Raw genomic sequence first — 27,996 nt, 5'->3', positions numbered from 1 at the left:
AAGACGTCAAGGGTCCTCTGTTGTCCTTGGCACCCAACCTTTATTTCTCTACCAAACAGCACATCAGCAAATGGGCACAGAGCCCTGCCCCTGCTAAGACCTCCAGGAAAGAAGCAGAGAATCTTTGCTGGGAACCACAACTCCCCACCCTCCTATTCTGTTTCTCTTGCTGCCCCTCCCAGAACTTTTGAGAGAGGGGAGGGAAGAAGGATGGGAAAGAGCTATGGAACACGGAGCTCCTTCAACTGGCAAGGCAGGCCCAGGGGGCTTTTGATTCTAGGGACCAAGACAGGGATGTGAGTCTTGGTTTACATATAAAATAATCACTCCGTACACTCTCTAGGAGGGGCAAAGACACACACACAGTCATTTACTCACTGTTTTCTGCTACGCTTAGCTGATTTTTGCCAAAAGAACAAAAGCTGAGTTAAGAGAAAAATTCTGCCCATCAAATGCTATCTTCCTGTCATCTGACGTAGTCCACAAGGAGACGCATCCCTCCAGCAAGGAGGGAGGGAGAGAAGGCACCCTTGGGTAATCAGTCATCCTTAGTGACATCCTTATGGCCCATGGGTGTTGGGGGAAGGACAAAGAATGAGACCCAGAGTCCACCAGACTCAGAGGCACCCAGCTGTGTTCACAGCACAATGACCGCACACAGGGCTGGGTGGAAGGGCACAGCGGTCAGGGACCCAAGGATGTCTGGGGTCTCAGGCACCAGGGACATGGATGGCAAACTCGACCTCTGCTCGGCAGACCAGGCAACGAGACTCAATATGTTCCCAGGAAACCTGAGTTCAGGAAGTGAGCAGAACTGAGGCAGGCAGACAAGGCCATGTCCTGGGAAAGGGGTCTTTGCCCAGCCCCTCCTCCCCACTCCTCATGTCCCTTTCTCTGACCCTTCAACTCCCTGGGCCCTGCTCATATAAACAGAAACAGGCTCAAGCTCTCAGGAGCCGACTCTGTGGAAGCAGAGCAGAGTGGAAGGAGCTGCCCGCCCTTGCTGTCACAGCTGGGCCCAGATGGCCCCCTTTCTGATCCCTCCCCCCCAGGGATGACCAGGCCCCAGGCCAGGCACTAAGGGAGAGGTCAGCGCCAGCAAGAAGGATCCCAAGGAGTCCTCCGTCAGTGCAGAGGCACTGGTCACCAAGGAAATGCTCAGCCCCCAAGCAAGGAGAAGCAGGCTCCAGAATGTGCTCATGGATTTGGGGGTGGAGGGCCTCTGGATTTCTGGATTTGTGCCAGCCCTGGTTCTTGGCAGCCCCCGCCCAGGCTGCAGCTCCTGGGCCAGAGTCCCCGGAAGGGAACCTTCCAGAAGAGTCCAAGAAACGTGAATTACAGAGCCCCCAGACCAGGCAGAAGTGGGGACAGAGACCCTGGGACCGAGCCTGGGGTGACGGTTCTGGCCTCAGGTCTGCTGAGTGTTCAGCAGGGCCCAGTGGGCAAGTGGGCGAGTGAGGTGGCAGGGGTGGGGTGGGGATAGATGCTTGAGCACCATCAGTCCGAGGTACACATCGGAGGCTCCAATCTGTTCCCAGCACTCACTTCTCGTTCTTTTCTTCTGGAAGAAAAACCCGAGAGGACGTGAAGAACCCAAGAACCCCCTTCTCAGTCCCATCCATCCTCCACTTCTCCTTGGACAGCCCGACCCTCCTAGGGCCTCCCTTACTCCAGATCTTGGTTGACCCTCGGCCCTGCCAGACCTTCCAAGTTGCAGCCAGGTTACCCTGCTCTGCAGGACATGTTCCCCTGGAAGTCCCCCAAGGTTGCCTTCATTTCACATGCTCCAGCAACACCTCCAACCCACTGCAATGAACATTCTCCTGGCTTTTAGTGTGGGGAGCCACCACCCATCATCACAAGGTCCAGAAGCTAGGGTCTCCTTGCCTCACCTCTCCATCCCATATACCCAGGCCTGACGTCACCCAAATCTCTTCAGCTCATCTCTTCCTCCACTGGCCTCCCCCAGGCTTGAAGGCCTCTTGGCCTTGCCCCCAGCCCCAGTCTCACCTTTCCATCATCCTTCTGTCTCTGGCATCACACAAAAGCCCAATCTGGCCCATTGTCCCTTTCACGACTCCCTACCATCCTCAGAACAAAGTCCAAGCCTGCCTGGTATCCTGAACCCTCCCAGATCTGTCCCCATCTATCTAGCCCCCACCCTGCAGGAAGCCCATAGGCCTCCCTGACAGCTACTCAACCACACCTGGACAGAGCCAAAAGGCAGGGCAAGAGGATCCCCCAACCCCCCAGGGTGGACCTGGCATCCACAGTTCTCCCCAGGACACATCTCTCATAAATCACGGGGAAGCCACAAGCATCAGGCCTCAACAAAACTTCCCTAAAAGGCCACCAGGCTGACTTGGGAACGTAAAGGGTCCTCTCTCACCCCCGCCCTGGCCGGCTTTAGGAGGCCCCAGGGACTGCAGCCGCACTGGGAAGGGCTGTCTGGGCTTCCAGCGAGCACATTCCTCGGGCCCCTCCACCCCACCTCTCAGATGTGGCCACAGGTGCCCAGCCTGCGTCTGTCCCGTGGGCCCCATAGTCAATCCCACAGTCGGGCACTACTTTTCAAGCCAGACTTCGCCAGGACCACAGTCAGCATCTCAGGTCGACAGTGGAGGCAGGGGCATTGACTGGGATCAGCTCACTGGGCCTGGGACTCCACCTCCTTCCCAGACCCACTCGGCACCGCTCTCCAGCCTCCCTGCTTTCAGTCTCCCTGCTCTGTCTATCCTCCATAGTAGACACAGTCCTTCCCATGCTCACACCCCTTCTGTGCCTCCCCATCGTTCTGAGGATGATGTCCAGGGTCCCTACCTTGGCATTCAAGGCTCTGGCCACCCCTAGGCCTCACGTCTCTGCCCTGTACCTGAGCTCCAGCAGCTGTGCTCGCCAAGCCCACTCCATCAGGCTCAGCTTTGTCCTTTTCAACCTCCACTTTACACCGAATCTTCTAGGGACTACCACTAACTTCTGGCAGCCCAGCAGCAGTCGCTCCCTCCCAGCCTTCTAACCTGCTCCCTCCTGCTAGGCACCCTCTCCCTCCTCCTGTCAGGCCCATCCTGCAGCCAATGCTGAAAGGCATCTAAGATACAGCCTTTTCCCATTGGCTGAAAAATTGTAGCCATGGGCAGCAATTTCTCACTTTTAAGTTTTCTCAAGAAAATATGCTGATCTTCCCTGACAATTGTATCCACTAGGGAAATCTCTTAAGGAAGACAAGACAAAGAAGCTACCCAAGCAGCCTATGTCCCCAGAAGGCCAGGTTCTGCAGGTGACTGAGTGTGATCTAGGTCAGCCAGAGGTCTTCCTGGTAGACCATATCGATGTTCTGGCCAGCAATGGGAAGCCTTGGGCCCCCGTGGACAGAGTTTCTAGTGTCAGACCCATTTCTTCCTCCACATCTCCCCAGGGTATCACAGAGGATAGGCCAGAAAGAATCACACAGGTGACAGAATGGCCTGTATAGCTCCCCCCACCCCCACCCATGGGCTCCAACAAGCTTTGCTTCGGCTGAGCACCCACTTCCACCCTCCAGTGAGCCCCCTGCATGAGTCTGGTCACTCTCTGAACAGAACTGGGGTCGGCCAGCTCCGTTGCTCAGCCCCCATGGAACAGCAGGTGCATGATCTATTTATAGCCTCCACCTCCTTCCCTGGGGCTGGGACACATTCCGGCCACTGCCTGGCCCAACCCGGGCCCCTGCACGGCAGTTCAGCCACATGGCCACTACCACTGTGAAAACTCCCAGGACAGGAGCTCAGCCTGCTCCCTCCCTCTCTGAGCACCTGACAGTGAGGACAATGCTGCCTCCCTTGCCTCTGGGAGGCTCAAAATCACCCACTCTCCTCACTCCGACCCCTGCCATCCTGTCCTCTCCACTCACAGGTGAAGGCAGACCCGGAGTTGTGAGCTCAGAAACAAAGAGCCTTCCCCATCACCCACCCACAAGATAACACCAAGGAGGCCAACCCGGTGTGGTCTGGGGTCCGGGAGGTGGTCAGCGGCTGTCTATTCCAGGCCTGCGAGACTGTCCTGAGAATGCCTGGATAAAGACAGGCCGGGTGCAAAAGGGTCAGAGGCCAAGGCCCAGAGGAGGGCACAGTGTCCTGGCCATGCGGGGAGTGATGGCAGGCAAGGGCAGTGAGATAGCGTGGCATGAGCAGTGCTCTGGTTGGTGGCCCAGTGAGCCCGGGACCTTTGCAGCACAAGACCCTGCAGACACCTCCGGTCCCAGCCACCAGCACCCCTTCACATCCTCTGCTTTGTGATCCAAGAATGCATCCCCGCTGAACAGACAGGGAGGCTCCGTGTACCACACCGCGTTGTCCACTGCAGCCCGGGAGCAGAGGCAGGTGGAAAGGCAGGCTGGAGGTGCGTGGGAAGCAGGGCGGGAGGGTCTGGGGCCTCCCACTCACCATCCATGTGGTTCCGGGACAGGTACTTGAGGGCCTCATCCAGCAGGATGACAGGCAGAGATATCTGGAGCACCACCACCCACTGGCGCCCACTCAGTGGGGTCACCTGGAAAATGAGCTGGGGGGAGGGGAGGTAAGGCTTGGTTAGAGGAAGTATGCCCCATGCCTCAGTTGTTCACCTCTCATTCACCTGGCTCCAGTGGACTCTTCATGAGCATTCCCTCTTACTTTTTAATTTTTTTGTAGATATGGGGTCCTGATGTTGTCCAGGCTGGCTTCAAACCTGGCCTAAAGCGATTCTCCTGCTTCAGCCTCCCCAAGCGCTGAGATTATAGGCATGAGTCATTCATAAGCACTGCTAGGATGCTTCTTGATGTACCCTCCTTCAGATCTCTCTGCGTACTCAGTTTCTCTCCCTGAAGTACCCTCCCCTGACCTCATCTGCAGGACGAAACCCCATCTATCCAGTTGGGAGGTGGAAGGATTCTGCACCAGGAATCCTTCCTGTCATCCTGCCTTGGGACATTCTCCTCGGCAAGCGGTCTCCAGCTCTTCTGTCCACTTCTAGGAGCTTCCGAAGGTGGGGACACATGTGGAGGATGGTAGCTAAACAGACCTGTCACTTTCCTGTCCTCTGACTGGTTTCCAGCAACCAGCCCAGGGCCTATAATATTAGTCCGAGGACCAGGGGGGTGAGGTGGGACGGGATAGGGGTAGAGCAACTCACGGGCAAAGGCGGCACGAGTAGAATGAAGAAGTGCAAGGCCATGGACATGGCCACAGCTGCCAACAGCCAGGGGTTCAGCCAGGGTGGCATCCGCAGCAGTGACTGGTTCTCTGAGACACTGTCAAGAACACAGGTGCTCACCTCAGGCCCACGTATGGAGAGGCCCTGCTGTGGGCACACCTTCTCCCCCACTCCCCACCCCGTGTGGAGGAGGCTCACCACCTTTCCAGTGGTCCAAAGGGCGGGAGTGCTGGGTCACTGCTGCCCACTCAGCCCTCCTGGGCCTGTCCTAGATCTGTCCCTTGGACCTAATCCTTGCCATTCTATTTCTTTAGATCCCAGTATTGGCCCCTTTTGTCCCCTAGACTCCAATTCTAGTCCCCATTGACTCTCAGGATCCCCTTCTGGGCCTCTCTGAGCCTCAGAGCCCAGTTCTGGTCCCTCTGGTCCTTGGACTCCAATCCTGGATCCTTCTAGCTCCAAGACCCTAATCCTGAAGCCCTGTGACTTCCAGGCCCCAGTCATGGAACTCCTGGCCCTTGGACTCCAATCCTGGACCCCTCTGACTCCAGACTCCAATCCTGGATCTTTCTGACCCTTGGATCCCAATCCTGGACCTCCCCCGACCCCCAGACCCCAGTCCTAGACCATCTCCCACCTGATTCTCAGACCCCACTCTCAAGCCTCAGCCCTATCACCCGGCCCCATGCCCAGCCCACCTGTTGAGGGCATTGCACATTTCAATGGTCACGAGCACAGACAAGGCCATGGTGGTGGGAAAGCGTGACTCGAAGACCTCGCAGTCGATGCCAGCAAAGAGCGGGTTGTCCTCGGAGCACTTCAGGAAGTTCCTCTGAGGGCACGGTGGAGGGGTCAGGAAGAGCAGCAGGTGAGGGATGGGAGGACTGGTGGGTGAGAGAAAGGAGGCCTCACCCTGTCCCCCGAGCACCACCAGTGGTCAAAACACAGCTATGGGGTAGGCCCAGGTAGCCCGGGAAAGGTGCTCACCCAGGATGGGGGCAGTGGTGGTGGTGGTGGGGTGGCTGCACCGCGCCAGGGAAAGCATGGGCACAGAGCAAGCTGTTCTGGGAAATGGGTAACACAGATCAGAGGAGAACAGCCAACAGGAGCTTGGTGTGCCTAGGGCTTTACCCTGAGGGTGCATTGAGCTCTGGGCCGGTTTTGGGGGAGGTCAATGACTGAGACCACTGAATGAGTAAACGCACGGGAAAATCAACCTAACCATGCCTGAACAGAATTCACCTCTGTGGTATAGAAGAAGGCTGCATGTGCCTGTTCATTGTTATTAAATCCAATTCCATCCACACCTCATTCCATTTCTGCCCCCTGAAATTGAGCTCTACCAAATCTGCTTTTTGCTCTTGACACAGACTAATGGACTGCCAGAGTGCAGCCTTAACACAGGCTTCTCTGTAATTAACAAGAAGCTGCTAGAGCATGATAAAGGAAGTGGCCTTTGCTCCCTTTAGCCCCAGGGGAGAGTTTTCTTTCTGTTCACAAATCTTATTCACAGAATCTGCTGTGATAAGAGGCTGAACTGAAGACATTTAGGAGAGTTTGTCTTGTTCTTTTCCACATCACGGGGATGAGGTGAGCACTCATTTCTGTTAACCAGCTTGGTTCTCCAAGAACATAGATCTGTTCTTGGGAGTGTCTTATCTGAACACAGAGATCTTTTTTTTAATTTTGAGTTGGAGTCTCACTCTGTCACCCAGACTGGAGTGCAGTGGCTGCTCCCGGCCACCGCAGCCTCGACCTGCTGGGCTCCGGTGATCCTTCCACCTCAGCCTTCCAAGTAGTCGGAATTACAGGCATTTGCTACCACGCCCGGCTGATTTTTTGATTTATTGTAGAGATGAGGTCTCGCTGCCCAGGCGGGTCTCGAACCCACGGGCTCAGGCAATCCACTCACCTCAGCCTCCCAAAGGCACGGGATTACAGGCTGAGCCACCGAGCCTGGCCACAGAGACCTTTTAAATTAAGCGTTTAGAAATTGCAGCCATGTGCTGAAAAAATAGTCTTCAAAGAGAACCTGGAAAATGCCCAGCCCCTGTCCTGTCAATTCACCTCTTTCCCCACACTGCACAAATGCAGATAAGGCAAGAAAGAAAAATTATAAATGATGATGGCTTGGCTAGGTTACTTATTTTAACAAAGAGATGGAAAATCTAATCTTTTTTCAATTAACATTGGGAGTTTTCTCCAAAACCCAAGCTCTGGCATTTGGGGCAAATGCAGGATTTTATTTGGTGCTGATCATAGAGCACAGAAAAAGTTCTAAACTTTGAAGACGGCTCTACCTACCCAGTGACCAAGAGGACCAAATCCTAATGCCAGATGTGCCACTGCCATCAGATCTTAGTGGCTTATGCACAAGTACACACACAAACACACACACACAAACCACACACATACATACAAGCAAGGACACACATCTCCCACCCAGCACAGGCATACTTATATCCTTATGCACATACACAGGAAAGAAAAATACCAAGAGTCACATCAAGATGTTTCGATAGAAGCCGGGCATGGTGGCTTACACCTGTAATCCCACCACTTTGGGAGACCAAGACAGAATGATCGCTTGAGCCCTGGAGTTCAAGACCAGCCTAGGGAACATCGCAAGACCTCGTCTCTACCAAAAAAAAAAAAAAAATTAGCCAGCCATGGTGGCACAGGCCTGTAGTCTCAGCTACTCGGGAGGCTGAGATAGAAGAATTGTTTGAGCCCAGAAAGCTGATGCTTCAGTGAGCCATGATTGTGTCACTGCACTCCATCCAGCCTGCAACAGAGACCCTAACTCCAAAAAAAAAAGTTTCAATAGATCCGTTGCTCTTGCCATAAACAATCTGCCTTGTGACGACTTTCTGGGATTCACCAGTGAGCACCTGTCATACACATTAAGCCCCAGGTCTCAGGTCCCAATGTGGCCTCTCGCATCATTCATTAGAAAGCAAGCCAGGTTCAGTGGCTCAGCCTGTAATCCTAGCACTTTGGGAGGCCGAGGCGAGTGGATTGCCTGAGCCTGTGGGTTCGAGACCCAGCCAGGCAACTTGGCGAGACCTCGTCTCTACAATAAAATAAAAAATAGCCAGGCTCAGTGGCTCAGCCTGTAATCCCGTCCTTTGGGAAGTTGAGGTGAGTGGATTGCCTGAGCCCGCGGGTTCGAGACCCGCCTGGGCAACTTGGTAAAACCTCATCTCTACAATAAATCAAAAATTAGCTGGGCATGGTAGCGCGTGCCTGTAATTCCGGCTACTCGGAAGGCTGAGGTGGAAGGATCGCTGGAGCCCAGTAGGTCGAGGCTGCAGTGGCCGAGAGCGGCCACTGCACTCCAGTCTGGGCGACAGAGTGAGACTCCAACTAAAAATAAAATAAAATAAAATAAGAGAAAATAAAATAAAAAATAGCCGGACATGGTGATGCATGCCTGTAGTTCTGGCTATTTGAAGGGCTGAGGTGGAAGGATCGCTGGAGCCCAGCGAGTCGACACTGGGGTAGCTATGAGCATGACACTGCACTACAGCCTGGGTGACTGAGTGAGACTCCAATTCAAAAAAAAAAGAAAAGAAAAAGAAAGTGCTCGGGGTTGGAACTTCTATCTGGTAGGTGTATCCAGAACCCGTGTGGAAGCCCATTTCTCCTGGAGAAGTCATTGCTCCACCTACTCCTTCCCTTTACCTGCCTGCCTGTTTCCTAGTACCAGTATCCTGCAAGGCCCCCTTGAGTTTTATTAACTGAATTGACACTTACATAGCTCTTATGATGAGACAGATGTCATTTGAAACATTTTATGAGTATTAACTCAGCTCATCCTCTTGATGGTCCTATAAGGTAAGAACTAATATTATCCATTTTACAGATGAGGAAACTAAGGCACAGAGAGAGGTTAAGTAGCCTGCCTAAAGTCACACCGCTAGTATGTGGTGGAACTAAGGAGTGAACACAGGCAACCTGGGTCCAGACTCTATGCAACCTGGTCTTAACCACTCTGGCTGCCTCTTGGCCCTTCCTCCTGGAACCATGGGGCTTTGGACTTCTCTCCTGAAACTCCAACAACTTGAGCTGAAAGTTCTCTCTCAGGTCTAGCCCTTGACCCCCTCTGACTCACCACCTGCCTCTTCTCTGTGGAAGCACTTCCCACACTGAAATGTGACAACCTGTTGCCCTGGCTCTCTCCCTACCAAACTGTAAGCTCTTGGCAGAGACTTTGTCTGCTCCCTCATTGCCTTATCCCTAGTAATTTGTGCCTAGAACACAGTTGGTTCTTGATAGCCATTTCTTGAGCAAATGGCTAGATGAGAAATGAATTACCCAGGGCTGAGAAGGAAGCACCAAGAGGACTGAGGACTGACTGGTGGTGGGCGTGGAGGAGAGGGCTAGACTCTAGCATGACTCCTGGGTGTCTGGCTTGGGTGGCCAGGCAGGTAGGGGAACCGAGATAGGGATGATGGGGAAGATTCATTCGGGGGGGGAAAGGGGATGAGCCTGGTTTGGGACTTTTGACTTGCAATGGGTCTGTGGACATTGCAAAGGAGGTAGCCATCTGGGTTTATGGGACCAGGGCTCACAAGAGAGGGTGGGGGGTCCTCAAGATTTGTGGTCCTTAGAATAAAGGGTGGTAATAGAGGCTGGGCTGGATGAAGGTAGCACGTCCCTCTCTGTGCCTGCTGCTCCCACAGAAGCCAAATGAGGCCCAGCGGTGGCTGGGAGGGGGAAGGGAAGGGAGGTGCCTGAGGTTGTCCGGTAGCCAGCAGGGGGAGGGTACCAGCCTTCGGGATGAGGGCCTGGGCCCACACTTTGCACTGCTGCCAGAGGGAATACCCTACCAGCTTGAGGGCTGGTGGATGACAGGTAAGTGGTCCCTGGGGCCTCCTGCCCTGCAGAGCTCAGTTTTAAATGAGAATGAGAGGCTGTTTCAAGAAAGGAAATGAGTTGACTGCTTGGGCGAAGGAACAGACCAGCAGATGGCAGCTGAGGGGTCTCTTCTTCGCCTGCTTCCAGAGCTGGGCTGTGCTAAGCTGGCCCCTGGTGGGCACTTCCCAGCCAGGTGACTTCAAGAGGTCAGAAGGTCCCGAGTAACATCTGCTGGCTGTAGGGTGAAGAGGCCCGTGGACTCCACCCCCAACCCTTTTTTTTTTTTTTTTGAGACAGGGTCTCAGTCTGTCACCTAAACCAGAGTGCAATGGCCCAATCATAGCTCACTGTAGCCTCAAACTCCTGGATTCAAGTGATCTTCCCACCTCAGCCTCCTAAGTAACTAGGACTACAGGCGTGCACCACCATACTCAGCTAATTTTCTTTTTTTTTAAGATGAAGGCGTGCTATGTTGCCCAAGATGGTCTTGAACTCCTGGTCTTAGGCAATCCTCTCACCTCAGCTTCCCGAAGTGCTTGTATTACAGGTGTAATTACAGGCCTCTTGATCTCAGTTGACCCTCTGCCTGGAGTTCCACCATTTTGGCTCATTCCTCTGAGCCCTTCCTTGATGTTTTTGGGGGTCTCCTGAGAAATGTAAGACACTTCTGGGCAGCTACGTCCCTTGGACCCCTTGGTTGAGAGAGACAGCAGATCTTCTCTGGCTTGGAGAACTATGCTGGTGTCTCTAGGTTTCTAGTGGCCTCTGAGCTTAGTAGGTAGATGTTTATATACGTGTGTCGGGGCAGGGAAGGACACTGCAGCCAGCCATGGGGCTCTGGGTCCCTCTTCCCTGTAACACCAACACAACTCGAGCTGTAAGTTCTACCTTGGGTCTAACCCGAACAGGCTCCCTGGCCATCACTTGCTCACCAGCTGGTAGAAGGTGACATGAGGTCCGTCAGCATCATACAGGAACCACCAAGTGGCAGCAGCCACTGTGGCCAGGCCCACGTACACTGCAGGGAGGGGAGGAGGAGACTGGCTGTAGTGGACAGTGGTGTTTTTTCTGACATCTGTTGCTCGTGCCTAGCAATTCCCTGAATTCCTAGAAGGCAGCCACCCTCTCCTTTTCTGGGTATTGTGGTTTACAGGCACCTACCCTCATTGGCAAGCAGCACCTGCCACACCCTTGACCACAGTGATTGGCTAGGAGATAAGCAGGTGACTCAATCTGGGCCAATGAGAACAGGCCTCTGTCTCATCATAATAGCAGGGAAGCAGTATGATAAAAGCCTCTCTCATCTGCTGAATTTAGGGTTGTAATGGAGTGAACATGAGGGCTGGAGGTGCAGCAGACATTCTGCCACCCTGAGAGGCACCTGGCTGGGGCTGAAGGGGAGCCAAAACATGCCAGTGACACTATCTGAGGCCTGGATCCAGCCATGTCAGGTATGTTCCGATCTTTTCAGTTACATGAGCCCACACAGTTTCTTTCTGCACAAGCCAGGCTGAGTCAGTATGTGAAGTATGGAAGCCTAACAGACACAAGGCTCCCTTGTGTAGGAAGCTTAGGAAGCCCACAGAGGGCCAGGGCCCTGCTCACCTCCAATAGCCAGGTATCGGAAGAAGAGCCAGCCACTGATGAGGGCCTCGCGGGGGTTTCGGGGCAGCTTCTCCATGATGTCCAGATCTGGTGGGTTGAAGCCCAGGGCCGTGGCAGGTAGGCCATCCGTCACCAGGTTCACCCAGAGCAGCTGCACGGGAATCAGGGCTTCGGGCAGGCTCAGAATTGCCGTGAGGAAGATGCTGGAACCAGAGGCATGGGCTCTAGCCCCCAGCAGGCCTGGCCCCACCAGACAAGGGCTGTTTGCCTGGCTCTCTCCTTACCAGACTGTAACCTCGTACCCCAGGCTGGGGAGCTCACTCACGCCTCCTCAGCAGTCCCTTCTCTCTGCTACCTCTGCCATGAGTGCATGAGGGCTGGGTGTGTGTGCTTGGCTCTGCCTCATACCCGGCCAGCCCTGCCTTCCTTAGTCCCAACTCTGGATCCTGGACATATCTGTTCTTCAGGCCTAACAGAGGTCAAGTAAACACACATCCACACATGCATGAACAGGACATGCTCAAGCACCAGACGTGCAAAAACCTAGCACATGCTATACAATCCCACAAACACAAACACCTCCACATTCACCCTGATGTGTGGAGATACAGAGTCCACAGGTGTCCAGCACCACGTGCTCACTGGTCCCTGCAGGCATCCCTCACCTGTGAACATAGGCATGCACGCAGTTACACACTGGCACAAACCCTTCTGCTTGTGCTCAGTCCAAAGATGCACAAGAGCACACATGCATACATAAACACGTTACACACGCCACCAACTCAGGCAAACATGCCACGTACACACATACACATTAACACAGGGACACACTACTACTTCAAGATGGGGTTGGTTTCTCTCATGTGAGTCTGAAAGTGGGAAGAAGGTTATGGCTGGAGGGATGAGAGGGAGACTATTCAGGCACCTCCTTGGAGTGTGCTACAATCCATTTATCACCAGGGCCTTTGGAGAACGACGAGGTGTTCTCGCCCCTGCCCACCCTGAGGTGGAACCCTGGAAGGCCCCAGCCAGGGCAGGGCGTGTGCTCCTCCATCCCTGCAGCCTCATCCCAGGAACAGGCGTTTTCCCATCCCAGGCACACAAAGCTGGTCCAGAAGGCCGGGAAGAGGGACTGCAGGGCCTTACCAGACGACCTCGCCGACGTTGGAGGAGATGAGGTAGCGGATGAACTGTTTCATGTTGTTGTAGATGGCCCGGCCTTCCTCCACCGCAGCCACGATGGAAGCAAAGTTGTCATCTGACAGCACCATCTCTGCTGCCGACTTGGCCACGGCCGTGCCTGAGCCCATGGCGATCCCGATCTCTGCTTTCTTCAGGGCTGGGGCGTCGTTCACTCCATCACCAGTCTGTGGGCCAGGTCAGGTAGGACCTATGCCTGAGAGACGTCCACCGCCCCTCAACTCAGCCCATCCCCAGTCTTAAGGGAAGTTCCCAAGGAAACAGACAACTGGACAGAACAAATGGTGGGTTCAAGAATGAACTTAGGAATGGGGCTGAGGGTGAGGTTAAGGGGAAGGCAAGGATACAGACAAGGACATAGTTGGGGAGAACACTGAGTCAGAGAAGATGAAGAAGGGATAGGGATGACGGTGGGTCATGATGAGGGTGTGGATGGGACTCAGGTGGATGTGGGATTAAAGATAAAACCAAGGTTAGGGAGAAAGTTGAGGTTAAGTCAGGAATGAAGTCAAGGTTACAGCCCAGGTCAAGGACCAGGTAGGTGTTGTGGTCAAGGTAAAGTAAGAGGCCAAGGCAAGGTTATGGTCCACATTAGGAGTAATATCACGGTCAAGGGTGGACTGAGTTGTAGTTAAGATCAAGATTGGGCCAGGCTAGGTGGCTCAGCCTCTAATCCCAGCACTTTGGGAGGCCAAGGCGAGTGGATTGCCTGAGCTCACGGGTTCAAGACCCACCCGGGCAACTTGGCGAGACCTTGTCTCTACAATAAATCAAAAAAATTAGCCGGGCACAGTTGCACACACTACTTGTAGTTCCGGCTACTTGGAAGGCTGAGGCGGAAGGATCGCCGGAGCCCAGGAGGTCAAGGCTATGGCCGGGAGCGTTCCACTGCACTTCAGTCTGGGCGACAGAGTGAGACTCCAAATAAAAAAAAAAAAAAAAAAAAAAAGATCAAGATTGGAAGTCAAATCAAAGTTTCAAAGTTGAAGTCCACATAAAGTATTGTGTTGAGGGGGCACAGTCAAGGTCAGTGTCAGGGATTAGTTCTTCATCCAGGTCAAGACTGGAACCCATATCAGGATTAAACTCAAAGTAAAGAATTAGATTAAGATGAAGGTTAATGTCAAGACAGGGACAAAGTCAGTGTAGAGGTCAAAGAGAAGGTCAAAAATCAGGTTGAGATTATAGTCAAGGTTGGTGCTCAGGTTCAAGCTGGGCCATGGGTCAGGGTTAAGGTCAAAGTAAAGGAGTAGGTTAGTCTGAAGGTCAAGATTAATAACGGAGGCCAGGTGAGGGGTGGAAGTCAAGAATCAGGTCAGTGTTGAAGCACAAGTCAGCGATCAAGAATGAAACAGAATGAAAACTGAGCCCAAACCAAATGTCCATCCAAAGGTGTGGTATATGAATAAACTGTGGTATATTCATAGTGGAATGCTACTCAATGGCAGAAAAGCAATACTCCACTAATACCCACAACAATGTGAACAAATCTCAAAAGAAAGAAGCCAGACACAAAAGAGTATATATTGTATGATTCCCTTCATATGAAAATCTATGATGGTAAAACTAGCATATGGTGGAAAAAACATCAAAACAGTAGTTGCCTGTGGTGGGACCAAGGACAGATGGGGAAGAAATTAAGGGAACTTCATAGGTTGATGGCAATGTTTCATATCTCAATAGGAGTGTGAGTTACACAGGTGTGTGCATGTTACTAAACTCATCAAGTGACACGCTTAAGATTTATGTGTTTCCCACATGTTCTCACTTATAAGTGGGAGCTAAACTAAGGAACTGCAGGGGCATACAGAATGGCATAATGGGCACTGGAGACTCAGAAGTGGGAGGATGGGAAGGAGGCAGGGATGAAAAGTCATCCATCGGGTACAATGCGCACAGATGGGGGTGAGGGATACACTTCAAGCACAGACTTCATTAACACTACACAATGAATCCATGTAGCCAAAAATCATTGTACTGCCTAAAGTTTTTTTTCTTTTTCCAGCGCCAAAAAAAGAAGAGTCTCAGGAGAGGGAAAATGGAAGACAGGAAATATTTGAAGGAATAATTAATAAGGGTGTTGCAGAATAAAAGGTGGCAAAACACAGGAATGGAAGAGCCAAATAAACACCACAAAGGATAATAAAGAAAATTACACTATTGAGACCAAAAAAAAGATTTGTTTGTTTCACTGCATGCAAATTTTACCTCAAAAAGGAAAAATAAAACTACAAACAAAATTGCCGTCTAGTGAAGGACATGCATTCTCAAGTAAGTAAAGGTGAAGTGTACTGACGTCTGCAACTTGCTTTAAGGAAAGATGGATTAAGAAGGGACATAGGATGGACAGGGGACAGGTCTGTGATAAAGCAAATATAATCAAATGTTAGTCATGGAATCTAGCTGATGGGTATATAGGTGTTGAGTGTAAAACTATTCCAATTTCTCTCTGTAATTGAAATCCATTGTCATAAAGTGTTAGAAAATAGAAAGGATAAGAGCGAGGCAGAGGTGGGTTGCACTGCTGGCTTTTTCCGTGCCCCAAGGCCCCACTCGCTCCCACAGCCCCAGGTTGACATCTGTGGCCTCACCATGGCAGTGATCTCGTTAAAGGACTGCAGGTTCTCCACAATGCGGGACTTGTGTGCAGGCTCCACACGGGCGAAGCAGCGAGCGGTGCGGCAGGCGTGGCGCTGCTGCTCGGGGCTGAGGTCATCAAATTCGCGGCCGGTGTAGGCTTTGCCCACCACATCCTCTGCGTCCTCAAAGATGCCCAGCCGGCGGCAGATGGCCACGGCCGTGCCTTTGTTATCCCCTGTGATCATGACCACGCGGATGCCTGCCTGGTGGCAGCGTGTGATGCAGGCAGCCACCTCAGGCCTTGGCGGGTCCAGCATACCCACACAGCCCACGAAGGTCAGGTCAGTCTGCAGGGAAGGGGAAGATGCAATTGGGAGCTGAATCCGTCTTTGACCTGCTACCTGTTCAGCTGCCCCGGGGAGACACCCACCTCCCAGCACATACCTCATACTGCACAAACTTGCTGGAGTCATCCAACTGCATATCCTCCTTTCTCGGGGGCACATCCCGGGTGGCCAGTGCTAGGCAGCGTAGCATGTCTGAGCCCGAACCCCAATCCCGGATCTTTGCCAGGATCTGCTCCCTGGAGGTGGTGGTCAGGGGTACAGTGCGGCTCCCTACACGGACCGAGCTGCAGCGCTCAATCACACTCTCGGGGGCCCCCTGCGTAGTAGAGGGAGCAGAGAGGAAACAACTCCATTAGTATTGCCCACATTGAGGAGACTGAGACCAAGATATGGGAAAAGGCCACCCAAGGGTATGCACAGCAAGGCGTGGACCAGAATCCAGTCAACTGTGCTGCCTATCGAAACTGGACTGGATTTTTAAAAATGTGGTACATATGCACGAAGAAATATTATGCAGCCATAAAGGACAAAAATATGGACTTCGCAGCAATTTGGATGGATTTAGAGTCTATTATAGTCAGTGATCTGGCACAGAAACAAAGAGCAGAGTACCACATGTTCTCACTCATAAGCATACCGTGAACATTTATCATAATACTATAAGAAAGGGATTGGCAGTAGCAGAATACTGATGGGGTAAGTGGGGGGACACAACATCAATGAGAGTACCTAATCTCAAACCAGGCAAAGTGGGGACCAAAGGGAGGCCCAAACTTTACCTGTACGATGTTCTTGTATACCTAGTCCTGAATTGTATCACACATCTTTAAAATAAAATATAAATTAAAAAAAGAAAGCTCAGAGTGGGAAGGCAGTGGACCCCACTGAAGGGAAGAGGGAGGGGGCCATAGCCACCCATCAAGTGGCATCCTTCCTCCACCAGCCCACAGCTGCAGCATTTTGGGGATGGGTCTGGAAATGACACCCCCCGAAGGCCCTGCCTTCCTGCCTGCCTGGTGCTAGCAGGATTTCAATTCTGTAGGGCCTTCAGCAGTGGGCAGGTGGCTGACCCCTGCCTGGAGACCAGAACTAGAACCATGCTGAGGGTGTGGCCCTGGGAAGTTGGTCTTGAGGTGACAGGCTCCTTGGTAGCCTCAGGTCTCACCTGGGACATCACTTCAGGCCTGGAATAGCCTCTGAATATTTCTTCAATGACTTCCCCTGCTCCCAAAGGGTCACCCCAATACTAACTTTGCAAAGTGGCCCCAGCTCCCAACATGAAAGCCTTCCATTTCAAAAGTGGTTAAAATTTCCAATTAGGATGAAGTTAGGGCTGTTTCCTATTTCAGGTTTGAAAGCAGCAACAAGAGGTGCTGTTGATAGAGAGCTGGACAGGAACTGGTTCCTTTCCCTTCCTGGGACTCAGTTTCCAAAACACGGAGCACCAAGGGTGAGTACCAACCAGTCTCAGGGAGACTGAGGCCCACAGAGGAGCCGCAAGGTCATGTGGGGAGACAGTGACCCTCAACCCAAAGCTGGAGCCATCGCCAGGGGAAGGCCTTGTTCCCCTGGGCATAGCTCATCTCTACCAAGCCTGGATCCGGCCCCCAACTTCCCATGCTGCCCACCCTCTGGATTCATGGACACCTTAGTGGGCCTCACACCTCCCTTGGTCTCTTGTAGCAGGGCTCTGGTGCTTCAGAGGACTGGAGGCCAGGTCCCCCAGGGATGCGGGGGATGCAGGGGCCCAGGCCAGACAGGCCCCCACCTTCAAAAACATCTTGCTGCCCTGGCCAGTAGGGTCAGGGCGGGTGGGTGTGCAGTACACCGACATGGACTTCCGATCTCGGGAGAACTCCAGGGTGAACTCCTTCCGCATCAGCTGCTTGATGACCTGCGGGGTCCAGGCAGTTCAGGGCATGAGGGACAGAGCCAGCAACTCTTGCCTTTCTTCTCACCAGCTGCCTGGCCTCAAGAAGAGTCCCTTGCTATCTATACTCCTCTGACCCTGGCATTCAAGGCCTCTACCTCCCTCTCCAGTACTCACCCTTAGTTGTCATTTCCTAGTCATACTGTGTGCACACTAAATCCAAGCCCTTGTTCACATAGTCTTTTCTGCTCTTTTCTTCCTAGTCAAGTCTTACTAGGGGTCTGGGGTCATTCCTCCTACCAGAGCCTCTCTCCCGTCTCTCTTCCTCTCCAGAAGCCCCAGCCATGAGCCCACGACCTGAGCCTCCATGCCACTCACCGCGTTGCAGGCTCCAGCTCGCTCCACCTGGGACAGGGCCTGCAGGTCGGTGTCGAATACGTTCATTTTCTCCACAAGGCAAGTCAGAGCCGTCTCCGTGGCCTCTCCCACCTTCTCATACACGCCTTTGGCCTGGTAGGACCCAGGGGATAGGGGGTGAGGGGCATGTGGCCCTAGCCAGTCTCCCCTGTCTCACTTGCTACTTGCACCCTCGGGCTCCCTTGGCTGGAGCTCCTTGTAACCTCTTTTGCACAGCCCTGTGAGCCACCTCTCAGCCCAAGCCAGCCGACCTGAGTTCAAGGTGGTGTCTGACACTGATGTTCAGCTCCCCTGGCCCCTGGCATCAATGGTCACATATCCTTCCTGCCCTCCACCTTTCTGTGCACTCCTCAGCACCCTCATCAGGCTCTTCTGTCTGGGCCTGTTCCTGCCTGGTCTCTCTGAGGCCCTGTGCGCCTCCTGTCTCCACTACCTTTCATGTGCCCATGACTGCCAGTGGCCAGACCAGCCGAGACCTCTCTCCCGAGCCCACATGTCTGATTGCTGCCCTTGTTCCTTGGAGACCCCCAGGCTACCTTCTCCTCTCCCTATATTTGCCACTCCAGTGGCAGCCCAAGCCAGTACAGCAATCAGGAGCTACTCTGACCTCTTCCCTCTCTCTGTCACCTAACCAGTCATGAAGTCACAGGATTTTTGGCTCCTGTGTCTCTCTGACGCGTGCCTTTTCCCCTCTCCCCGAAGCACCAGCCAGGGCTCAGTCGGCATCTCTCTGGTCTGGACAACCACACAGGGCTCCCTGGCTCTAGAACTGTCCTCTCTGGCCTGTTCTCCACACAGAAGTTTGGGTGATCTGTACATGCAAATCTGACTAGATCACTCCCCTGCTCAAAACCCTTCGGTTCTGAGGGCTCTCTATTGCCCTCAGCTTGGCATGGGAGCTGACCAGGTCTGGTCAAGGGCTTTCCTTTAGGCAGTAACATCCTCCTGGATACTCCATCCCATTGCTCTAGCCACATGAATGGCATTCGATGCCTAAATCACATTTAGCTTTTATAGACTGTGGGCCTTTTTTAGGCTATACCTTCTACTTTAAACACCTCAGTGCTTCTCCTACATTCCTTCCCTGGGGTATCCCTGGCCCTTCAGCCCCTTGCACTACAGCCCCCCGCAGCCTAGAACCCCAGGGGTAGAGTTCTGAAGCCAGTCTGAGCAAGAGAGAGGGTGGCAGTGGGGGGTGGGCAGGGGTGATCATGCTTCTGGGGTGTGGCACTCCCAAGGGGCAAGAACCACCAACCCTGGGGGCTTTGAGACTGGGAAAAGTCTCAAAGAACAGTGTCCAGTACTGGCTTGTCCATTAGCCCTGGATTCCTGAAGGATTTATGGCAAATTCTTCAATGCTCTAGGGGCAGCTGTCAGCTTGAGGGAGCCCAGAGCAGGGTAGGAAGCTTGGGTCCTTGCCCAGCTCACTGTGAGTGCCTGGACACTAGGAAGGTTTGAAGGGAGTGGGAGCTTACCTCGTTGTAGTCCAGCGCCGAGTCATTGCACAGGGCACAGATGGTGGCCAGCTCCACCAGCCCGTCGAACTGCCCGCAGCGCACGGGCTGCTCCCCCTGCCGCCTGCAGAGCCAGGCAGTCAGTACAAGGGTCTTGGCCCCGCCCTTAGGAAGGGCTCCGCCTCTTGGCCCCGCCCCCAGGAGGCCTCCCCGCGAACACCTCTGCGCTGCCTCGCATAGCCCCGCCCACCGGGCCGCCGGTGCCCGCACTCACACTTCGCCCTCGGGGGTATACGTGGTACCCGAGATGGTGAACTCGTGCAAACGGCAGGAGTCCGCTTCGGCTTCGGCTACCACGAACATCTGGGAAGTGCAGGGAGTGTTCAGGCGGGCTGGGTCCCTCCCTCCTCCCTCCTCCCTCTTCCCTCTTCCCTCCTCCTTCCTACCCGGGCAGCCAGTTTGAATAAAGCCTGATCCTGCGGGCCCCCTGCCCCACCAAGAGCCACTGGCCTGGCCTTCCCGCCCCACCAGAAGGAAGTAGAATACAGCAAGGTCCAAGCTGAATGGAAATCGTCTGCTCTGCACAGGTGTGTCCAGTTCTGGCTTGTGCATTCTTTAATTCTCTGAGGGCAACTGCCAGCTTGAGGGGGTGCCCAGAGCTGAGCAGGAAGCCTAGGTCCTTGCCCATCTCACTGTGTGACCCCTGGCCAAGCACCTGGGCCCGTTTCTCCACTGCTAACATGGGAAGGAAGTGGGATCAGAGTCCAGCTGCCCCTCTTTTTTCCTTCAAAGGGTTGAGTTTCTGGCCTTCAAGGGAGGAAACCCACATCCAGCTCTTAGGGTGATGTCCCTGGAGAGTGAGCCCCTGCCCACGGGGCCTGCTGGGTCATCCAGCCCCTACCTGTGCACCTCAGAGATAGGGGCTCAGCCCTCCCAGGACACCCCACTTCCTTGTCTGTTCAGCCAGCTCTGCTAAGGGGACAGTTCTTGCTTCTTGGAAACTGCCTTGCTGTACATTCTCCAGCAAATGGCCAGGCCCACACCCAGTTGGTGCTCCATAAATGTTTCATCCTTCCTGCTCTTCTCTCTGCTCCTGGGTATGGGGTCCTCCAGCAAGCACAATCCAGCATCTAGCACACAGGGCCTCTACAACTTCCCTACACTGTACCTTTCAAATCTTTATTTTACTCAAGGAACACTCTATTCAAATAAAATCCCACCAGGGATGTCAGCAGGCCAGGGGCTGCAGAGCAATAAAGCTTGCTGGCGCTCTCCCCTACAGCAGCCTCTGATGGGCTTTTATAGGGTCTTAGGGTCTTGGAATACAAGAGCCTGGGGTTCTAGGGGGCAGATTGTGGGGGCAGCAGGGGAGAAGAGTGATGGGTAACAGGGAAGGGTGGAAAACCCAAAGCCTTCACCATCTTCCCACCTGCTCCCTGCTGGGCCAGGAAAAGCTCTCTGCCCCAAGGGCCTGCTGGAGTCTCAGCCAGAATCTCAGGAGCATGTGGGCAGAGGGCTCAGGATGTGGGATCGAGTGCCAGGGGATGAATAATTCCTGCCCTGGCCCTTCCCAAGTCACCAGAGCCAGTGTATCTGGTGTCAGGCGTCGACTACACAGTCATGATGGAGCCAGATAGAACCTGGGTTCAGGCCCAGCTTGGCTCCAACGCCAAACTGCACCTGAGCTTCTCCCATGTCCTTTATGATTACCTGGCAGGGATCACACACCCAGGCTTCAGTTGAAGAGATTCAGGTTCACAGACTGTCAGCAACCTGGCCAGGGTCCCACACTAACATACAGGCCCCAGTGACATGTACTGTCTGCTGTAGCAGCCTGCCCATTGTCTGTTCTGCCCCCTGAAAACCTGGACCCACTCCCCTCATGGGACAGCACACAGGCTCTCTCCTCTATCCCTTGCCAAAAGAAGGTTGGGGAGTGACCCAGAAAGGGAATCTGGCCTGCCCAGCATCACATAGCAACACCAAACTGGCTGTAGCCACTTACCCGGCAGACAGACATCTGATTGGTGGTGAGCGTGCCCGTCTTGTCAGAGCAGATAACTGAGGTGCAGCCCAGGGTCTCCACGGAAGGCAGACTCCTCACGATGGCATTCTTACGTGCCATGCGCCGTGTACCCAGCGCTAGGCATGTAGTGATGACAGCTGGGAGACCCTCGGGGATGGCAGCCACAGCCAGGGCCACAGCAATCTTGAAGTAGTAGACAGCACCCCGCAGCCAGGAGCCGCCGTGGGCCGGGTCGGCAAAGTGGCCAATGTTAATGACCCACACGGCCACGCAGATCACTGAGATGGCATGAGACAGCTGCCGCCCAAACTCGTCCAGCTTGCGCTGCAGCGGCGTCCGCTCAGGCTCCACCGCCGCCATCTGGTTCCGGATCTTGCCCAGCTCCGTGTGCAGGCCCGTGGCCACTGCAACACCCACTGCCTTGCCAGATGCAATATTGGTGCCCTGGCCAAGCGGAGGACAAGGGAAGAGCTGCTCAGCACCTGGCCAGGGCCCAGGACCCTCACTCCTCCCAGCTGGAGTAGGGCTCATTTTCTTCTCCCTGGCTTTCTTTTTCTCCATGTCTCTGGTGCTTTCAGACTTATGTAGCTATGTACTTACTGGGTCGCTGCCGCCTTCCCATGATGGTGCAAGCTCTAGAAAGGCAGGGATTTCCCCAGTGCCCAGCACAGGGCCCGGTACAGGGGTCAGTACTGACAATATGATCAACCAGTACACTGCAGGCATCAACCCATCAAACCATCAAAATGTGATTCACTGGCCAGGCTCGGTGGTTCAGCCTGTAATCCCAGCACTTTGGGAGGCCGAGGCGAGTGGATTGCCTGAGCACCGGGTTCGAGACCCACTCGGGCAACTTGACGAGACTTCATCTCTACAATAAAAAATCAAAAAAATTAGCCGTGCGTGGTAGCACGTGCCTGTAGTTCCGGTTACTTGGAAAGCTGAGGTGGAAGGATCGCCGGAGCCCAGCAGGTCGAGGCTGCGGTGACCGGGAGCATGCCACTGCACTCCAGTCTGGAAGACAGAGTGAGACTCCAACTCAAAAAAAAAAAAATGTGATTCGTAAACAACCACTATAGCCACACAGCAGTGGAACTGACTATGATCTCAGGTAAACAGTCCTTAATATTTACTGAAGAGGCCAGGTGTGGTGGCTCACACCTATAATCTCAGCACTTTGAGGGACAGAGATGAGAGGATTGTCTGAGTCCAGGGGTTCGAGACCAGTCTGGGTAACTTGGTGAGATCTCATCTCTATAATAAATTTTTAAAAAATTGGCTGGGTGTGGTGACACATACCTGTAGTTCCAGCTACTTGGAAGGCTGGGGTGGAAGGATTGCCTAAGCCCAGCAGGCCAAGGCTGCAGTGGCCATGAGTGTGCCTCTGCATTCCAGCCTGGGCAGCAGAGTGAGACTCCAACTCAAAAAAATAAAATAAAATATTTACTGAAATATCCAGAAAACCTGAGCCTCAGCTCATCCATTTCCAAAGTCCCAGCAAAACTCTCAAGTCCTGGCATAGGGACAGCCTCTTTATAAAATGGTCCAACAGAGGCCCAAGACAGAGTTGCTCAGGAGGCTAATAACCCGGTGCCCCTTCAAATGGATGCATTGTTGATGCTGGTGAGAAGACAGCTGCTGGTGTCAGCCCTGGCCTCTTTTCTGTCCTGAGCAATGCAGCTCTGGCCCCTAAGTGCAGGAGTTAGCCAGACCACCCTCCTCAGGAAGTGTCTTAGTGACAGCTGTGACACTAGAGCATGCCTCCCAGAGACTCCCTCCCCAGCCTCCGCCACCTGTCCCAGGCTTCTACACAACTAGGCAGGCTGCTCTCCTCAAGGAGGGCTCCAGGTGAATATCACCTTCTCCATTTCTCTTCACTTCCAAGGAGGTTGTTTTGCGCCTTATAATTTGGTGCCCCAGACCACTGTCCAACTGGCCTGACCCTCCCCTGTGGTCCCAAACACTCCATGCTGGCTTCAGGCTGTTGCTGGACAGCTTCAAGTAACACTTGCTAACTCTCTGAGTTCAGAGGGGCAGGTCCTTCCCACCAAAGCTGAACCCGTTGTTCTCCATGAGAAGAGCCAGGAGGACCTGGTGTCATGTCTTGTGGGTCAGTTTTCCCTTCTGAGGGAAACGACTGTTCCCGTCATTGTCCACCAGTTTTACAACCCTCTTCCCTCTAGAGCAGCAGTCTGTAATCTTTTTGGCATTGGGGACCGGTTTCATGGAAGACAACTTTTCCACAGACTGGGAAGAGGGCAGTGGTTTGGGGATGATTCAAGCACATAATATTTATTGTGCACTTTATTTCTATTATTATTACATTGAAAAATATAATGAGCCAGGCATGGTGGCTCAAGTCTGTAATCTCAGCACTTTGGGAGGCCGAGGTGAGAGGACTGCCTGAGTTCAAGGGTTCAGGACCAGCCTGGGCAACTTGAGGAGACCTCATCTCTACAATAAATCAAAAACAAGAGTGAGACTCCAACTCAAAATAAATAAATAAATAAATAAATAAATAAATAAATAAATAAATAAATAAAAAGAAATAATTACACAACTCACCATAAAAAAAAAAAGAGGTGCAGATGGAAGTGATAAAATAATGGGCAGGCCATGTGCAGACTAAAATAAGTGCCAGATTCTGACTTAAAGCCTGCCACCAGATGCAGCTATACAACTGAAGTACGTCAACTCACTTGCCACTCACTGATAGGGTTTTGATACGAGTCTGCGAGCAATTGGTGTATCAAGATCTCTGTGCAATCAAACCTCACTGCTAATGTTAACCTGTATTTGCAGCCATTCCTCAACATTGGCATCACCGCCTCAGCCCCACCTCAGATCATCAGGCATTAGATTCTCATAAGGAGCAGGCAGCCTAGATCCCTCACATGTGCAGTTCACAATAGGGTTCATGCTCCTATGAGAATCTAATGCCGCCACTGCTGGAACTCAGGCAGTAATGTGAGTGATGGGGAGCAATTGTAAATACAGAGGAAACTTTGATCACTTGCTCACTGTGTGGCCAGGTTCCTAACAGGCCACAGACCAAAGCCTGTCCAAAGCCCAGGTGTTGGGGACTCCTGCTCTAGAGGGTTTTCTGTTGTGTGATTATAGGCAAGCTCTGCTCCTCTCCAGGTTAAGGCAGGGTATCTCAACAGGTAAGAAGAAAAGCTCTGAAGAAAGGATGTCTGAGTTCATGTCTCAGCTCTGCTACTCACTGGCTGTGTGACCTTGGGCAACTTACTTAACCTCTCTGTACTTGTTTCCTTGCTGGAAAATACAGATAACAAGAGTACTTGATTCAAAGGTTTGTTGTGAGAATTAAATAAATTCATATGTATAAAGAGCTCAGGACAGTGCTGGGCACACAGCCCTCAGGAAGCACAAGCTATTATTATTGCTTTAAATATGCATGTGTTGCTAATAATTGATGAGGTTCTTTCCAATAGGACTTTAACTGTTTAATCTCAACGTTATTTTTACCATCACTATCTGGGCAAAGGCCCCAGACATCCCAGGGACTTACAGAAAACAGCATATTCTTCTTATCCTGGTTCACAGCTCTGGGATCTGGGATGGCCTCTGTGTGCTTGGTCACTGACACGGATTCACCTGGTCATGGAATCAGGTATGAAAAGCCCCACCCAAAGACTATGCCCATTCCCTGGCCCCGTCCCCGCTGGACCCCAGACTCTGGGCCTCACCTGTCAGGATAGACTGGTCCACTCTTAGTGTGGTGGACTTGATCTCAATGAGGCGAAGGTCGGCTGGCACTTTGTCCCCCACTGTGCAGGAAGAAGGGCTTGGCTGAGGGTGGCTTTGGGCACCACACCCTAGGAAAAACCAGGAGGGCTCCCAGGAACCAAGGCAGGGGGTGGGCAGAAGGCAGGTGCCTGAGCTGTGAGCCCTCAGGTGGACCCCTGTTCCTCTGGTCCAGTTTCATCTGTCCAACAGGGTTGTGGTCAAAGAGCTTTGGAGGGATCCGACAGCCACCTCTCTGCATATCCAGCCAGAAACATGGAGACACAGAGAGGGGTGGGGCTCCCCAGCATCACATAATCAAAGGAGGCCACTGCATACCTGCCACTTCTACAATATCCCCTGGGACAATGTCCCGGGCGCGGATCCTCTGCACACCCTTGCGGTCCGAGCGGATCACCTTGCCCATCTCGGGTTCATACTCCTTCAAGGCCTCGATGGCACTCTCCGCGTTGCGTTCCTGCAGGACGGAAGGCAGGCAAGCGGTCTGTTCCTGCTGCTCCCAGCAGGCCACCTGCTCACAGTGACACCCTTGGGGCCTAGGGTGAAGCTGGAAGCAGGACTGTAGGGCTCCAGTACCAGATGAGGGGCACACCTAGTGGCAGGGAGACCCTGGGTCCAGTCCCACCCCCATTGCACCCCACCTGCCACACGCCCACGATCGCGTTGGCCACAAGGATGAGCATGATGACCAGGGGCTCCACAAAGGCGGTTGTGGTCTCCTCACCCTCCTCGAACCAGGCCAGAACCTGCGGGATCAGAGTTGGTAAGCTGTGCCATGCTGTGGGCCAAGATCTGCCCCCCATTCCTTTGCACCCCGGATCTCCCGTCTACTCCCTCATAACCCTGGGTTGCCCTGAGCTTGGCGAGAGCTACTCTCTGAGGAGGCCTTGGTGTAGGATGCCTACGCCCACCTTAGCAATGCCACAGCCTTCGTCCCACCCAGGCCATCCTTCCAGAGTGTGGGGCAGTGGTACCCCTGCCAGCTGGGACCCCTGCCCTGGGACTAGAGCAGGGCTTCTCAAAGTGGGGTTCTGAGCCCAGCAGCAGCAGCTCCTAGGAACTTGTTAGAAATACAGCTCTCAGAGCCCACCGCAGACCTCCTGAGCGGGAAACTCTGGAGTGAGGCCATGCAATCTGTGTTTCCACAAGCTAGGTGATTCCAGTGCACACGTCTGAGGTCCTCTGGTCAGAGGAGCAACTCTCCAACCACAGAGCCTATGCCAGGGAGACCGGAGATTCAGTTCAAGTCCCGTTTCTACCTCTTGGACCAAGGGGATACTTGTCATTCCCCCTCTGTGGGTCTCAGTGTGTCTGTGATTGAAGAGGTACAAGTACCCTTTCAGCTCAGTCATTGGGGCATCAGTGTGAAGAGTGTTTTGCAAAAGTCCGTGGTTTTCACAGAGGACAGTGGGACACAACACTGGGCCCCTGCTGACTGGAAGGGAAAAGACTGCCCACCCAGGGCCTGTTGCTCTGCCCTCCAGGCCACCAAGATAAAGTCTCCTCCCCAGGCCCTGCTGGGAGTAGGGCTGGAATAATAATCACGTACACCCGCAGGGTGGTTGTTTCCAGTTCCACATTACCCTTGGGTCTCTGCTGCTCAGCCATCGATGACAACCACATCTCCCTTGCCACCTCTCCTCCCTGGCCCCATGGTCCCGCATAACCAGGAGGAGTTTGGAGGAGTGTGGGCAGCAGGAAGCAGGAAAGAGCAAAGGGAAGCAGCAGCCAAGGGAAGGCTGCATGAGGCTCATGCCCCAAAGTCCATCTGAGGAGCACTAGGAGCCACAAAAGGGGCTATGGCAGCAGCATTCAAGCGGGGGTAATGTGGCCCCCTGGGTACATCTGGCAAAGTCTGAAGACATTTTTCATGGTCAGACCTGGGAGGTGCCAAAGGCATCTGGTAGGTAGAGAGTCCAGGGATGCTGCTAAACATCCCACAATGATAGGGCAGCTTCCCCTTCCCACCCCAAAAGATAATCATCTGGTCCAAACTATCAACAGTGCTGAGGTAGAGAAACCCAAGGCTAAGACAGGGTAGGGTGGAGTCGGGATTGTGATTTGGAAAGCTCACTCTGACAGCCATGGGATAAGATGGAATGGAGGGTCAGGTGGGAGCCGGGAGCCCAGTGTGGAGCCTGAGAGGGTTCAGGCAAGAAGAGCTGAAGACTGAGCAGGTAGGAGGTGGGCAGGACTAGGGAAGGCTAGGAAGCAGATCCAGGGATGTCCACAACTGAGAGGACAGCCCTGTGGCCTGAGCTTCGGCCTCTGAGCACTGCCCAGGACTAGCTCTCCCTCCAGAGCTACCCAGTATCACGGGATGGCAGGCAGGGCCCAACTTACGAAGGAGACCAGGGCAGCCAGCAGCAGGATGCGCACCAGGAGGTCCTCAAACTGCTCCAGCACCAGCTCCCACAGGGACTTCCCTGGGAACAGGAGCACTGCATGAGGCTGAGCCCCTGACCCACAGACCCTCCCCATTCAGGGCTGGGTAGGCCTAGATACCTCCTGGCCCATTCTCTCCCTGCAGCTCAGAGAGAGAGAGCCCAAGGCTCCAAAAGGCTCAGGTGGGCAATGCCGGGGGCTCAACAAGGCCTCACTCTGGGCAGGAGGAAGTCACAACCTGACGGTGATGACCCAAGAATGTCGTCCTGTGGCCTGGCAGCCCCCCCTGGAGCAAGTCTCACCTTCCTCAGTCGG

At 53.5% G+C, this 27,996-nt stretch overlaps 1 protein-coding gene and 1 long non-coding RNA gene across 4 annotated transcripts; one reads left to right on the top strand and one right to left on the bottom strand.

The window, feature by feature from the left end:
* Nucleotides 1-30: 30 nt before the first annotated feature.
* On the bottom strand, nucleotides 31-27,996 carry ATP2A3 (ATPase sarcoplasmic/endoplasmic reticulum Ca2+ transporting 3). Of its 3 annotated transcripts, XM_008060739.2 has the most exons (21): nucleotides 27,984-27,996; nucleotides 27,640-27,722; nucleotides 25,938-26,042; nucleotides 25,615-25,753; nucleotides 25,239-25,319; nucleotides 25,061-25,146; nucleotides 21,508-21,972; nucleotides 19,777-19,865; nucleotides 19,524-19,626; nucleotides 18,010-18,141; nucleotides 17,530-17,655; nucleotides 15,859-16,077; nucleotides 15,426-15,761; nucleotides 12,781-13,001; nucleotides 11,635-11,837; nucleotides 10,962-11,047; nucleotides 5,868-6,001; nucleotides 5,149-5,266; nucleotides 4,424-4,539; nucleotides 3,976-4,065; nucleotides 1,498-1,561 (listed from the first exon to the last, which is right to left on the bottom strand). In XM_008060739.2, the coding sequence occupies exons 3-21, from the start codon at nucleotides 25,977-25,979 to the stop codon at nucleotides 1,498-1,500; spliced, it is 2,850 nt and encodes a 949-aa protein (XP_008058930.1). In that variant the 5' UTR covers nucleotides 25,980-26,042; nucleotides 27,640-27,722; nucleotides 27,984-27,996. The 3 variants fall into 3 exon arrangements, with proteins under 3 accessions (XP_008058928.1, XP_008058929.1, XP_008058930.1); XM_008060737.1 differs by lacking the exon at nucleotides 3,976-4,065 and having other exon boundaries at nucleotides 31-1,561; nucleotides 4,422-4,539; XM_008060738.1 differs by lacking the exon at nucleotides 3,976-4,065 and having other exon boundaries at nucleotides 31-1,558; nucleotides 4,422-4,539.
* Nucleotides 12,948-14,947, top strand: LOC103263063. Its single transcript, XR_002482119.1, has 2 exons — nucleotides 12,948-13,118; nucleotides 14,840-14,947. It is a non-coding gene; the product is annotated as an uncharacterized LOC103263063 (long non-coding RNA).

The sequence above is a fragment of the Carlito syrichta genome, unplaced genomic scaffold (assembly GCF_000164805.1).
Source record: "Carlito syrichta isolate Samal-C Ts95f unplaced genomic scaffold, Tarsius_syrichta-2.0.1 Scaffold304713, whole genome shotgun sequence".
NCBI classification, from domain to species: domain Eukaryota; kingdom Metazoa; phylum Chordata; class Mammalia; order Primates; family Tarsiidae; genus Carlito; species Carlito syrichta.
Note: the sequence above shows the minus strand (reverse complement) of the source record. Positions and strands in the feature narration are given on the sequence as shown.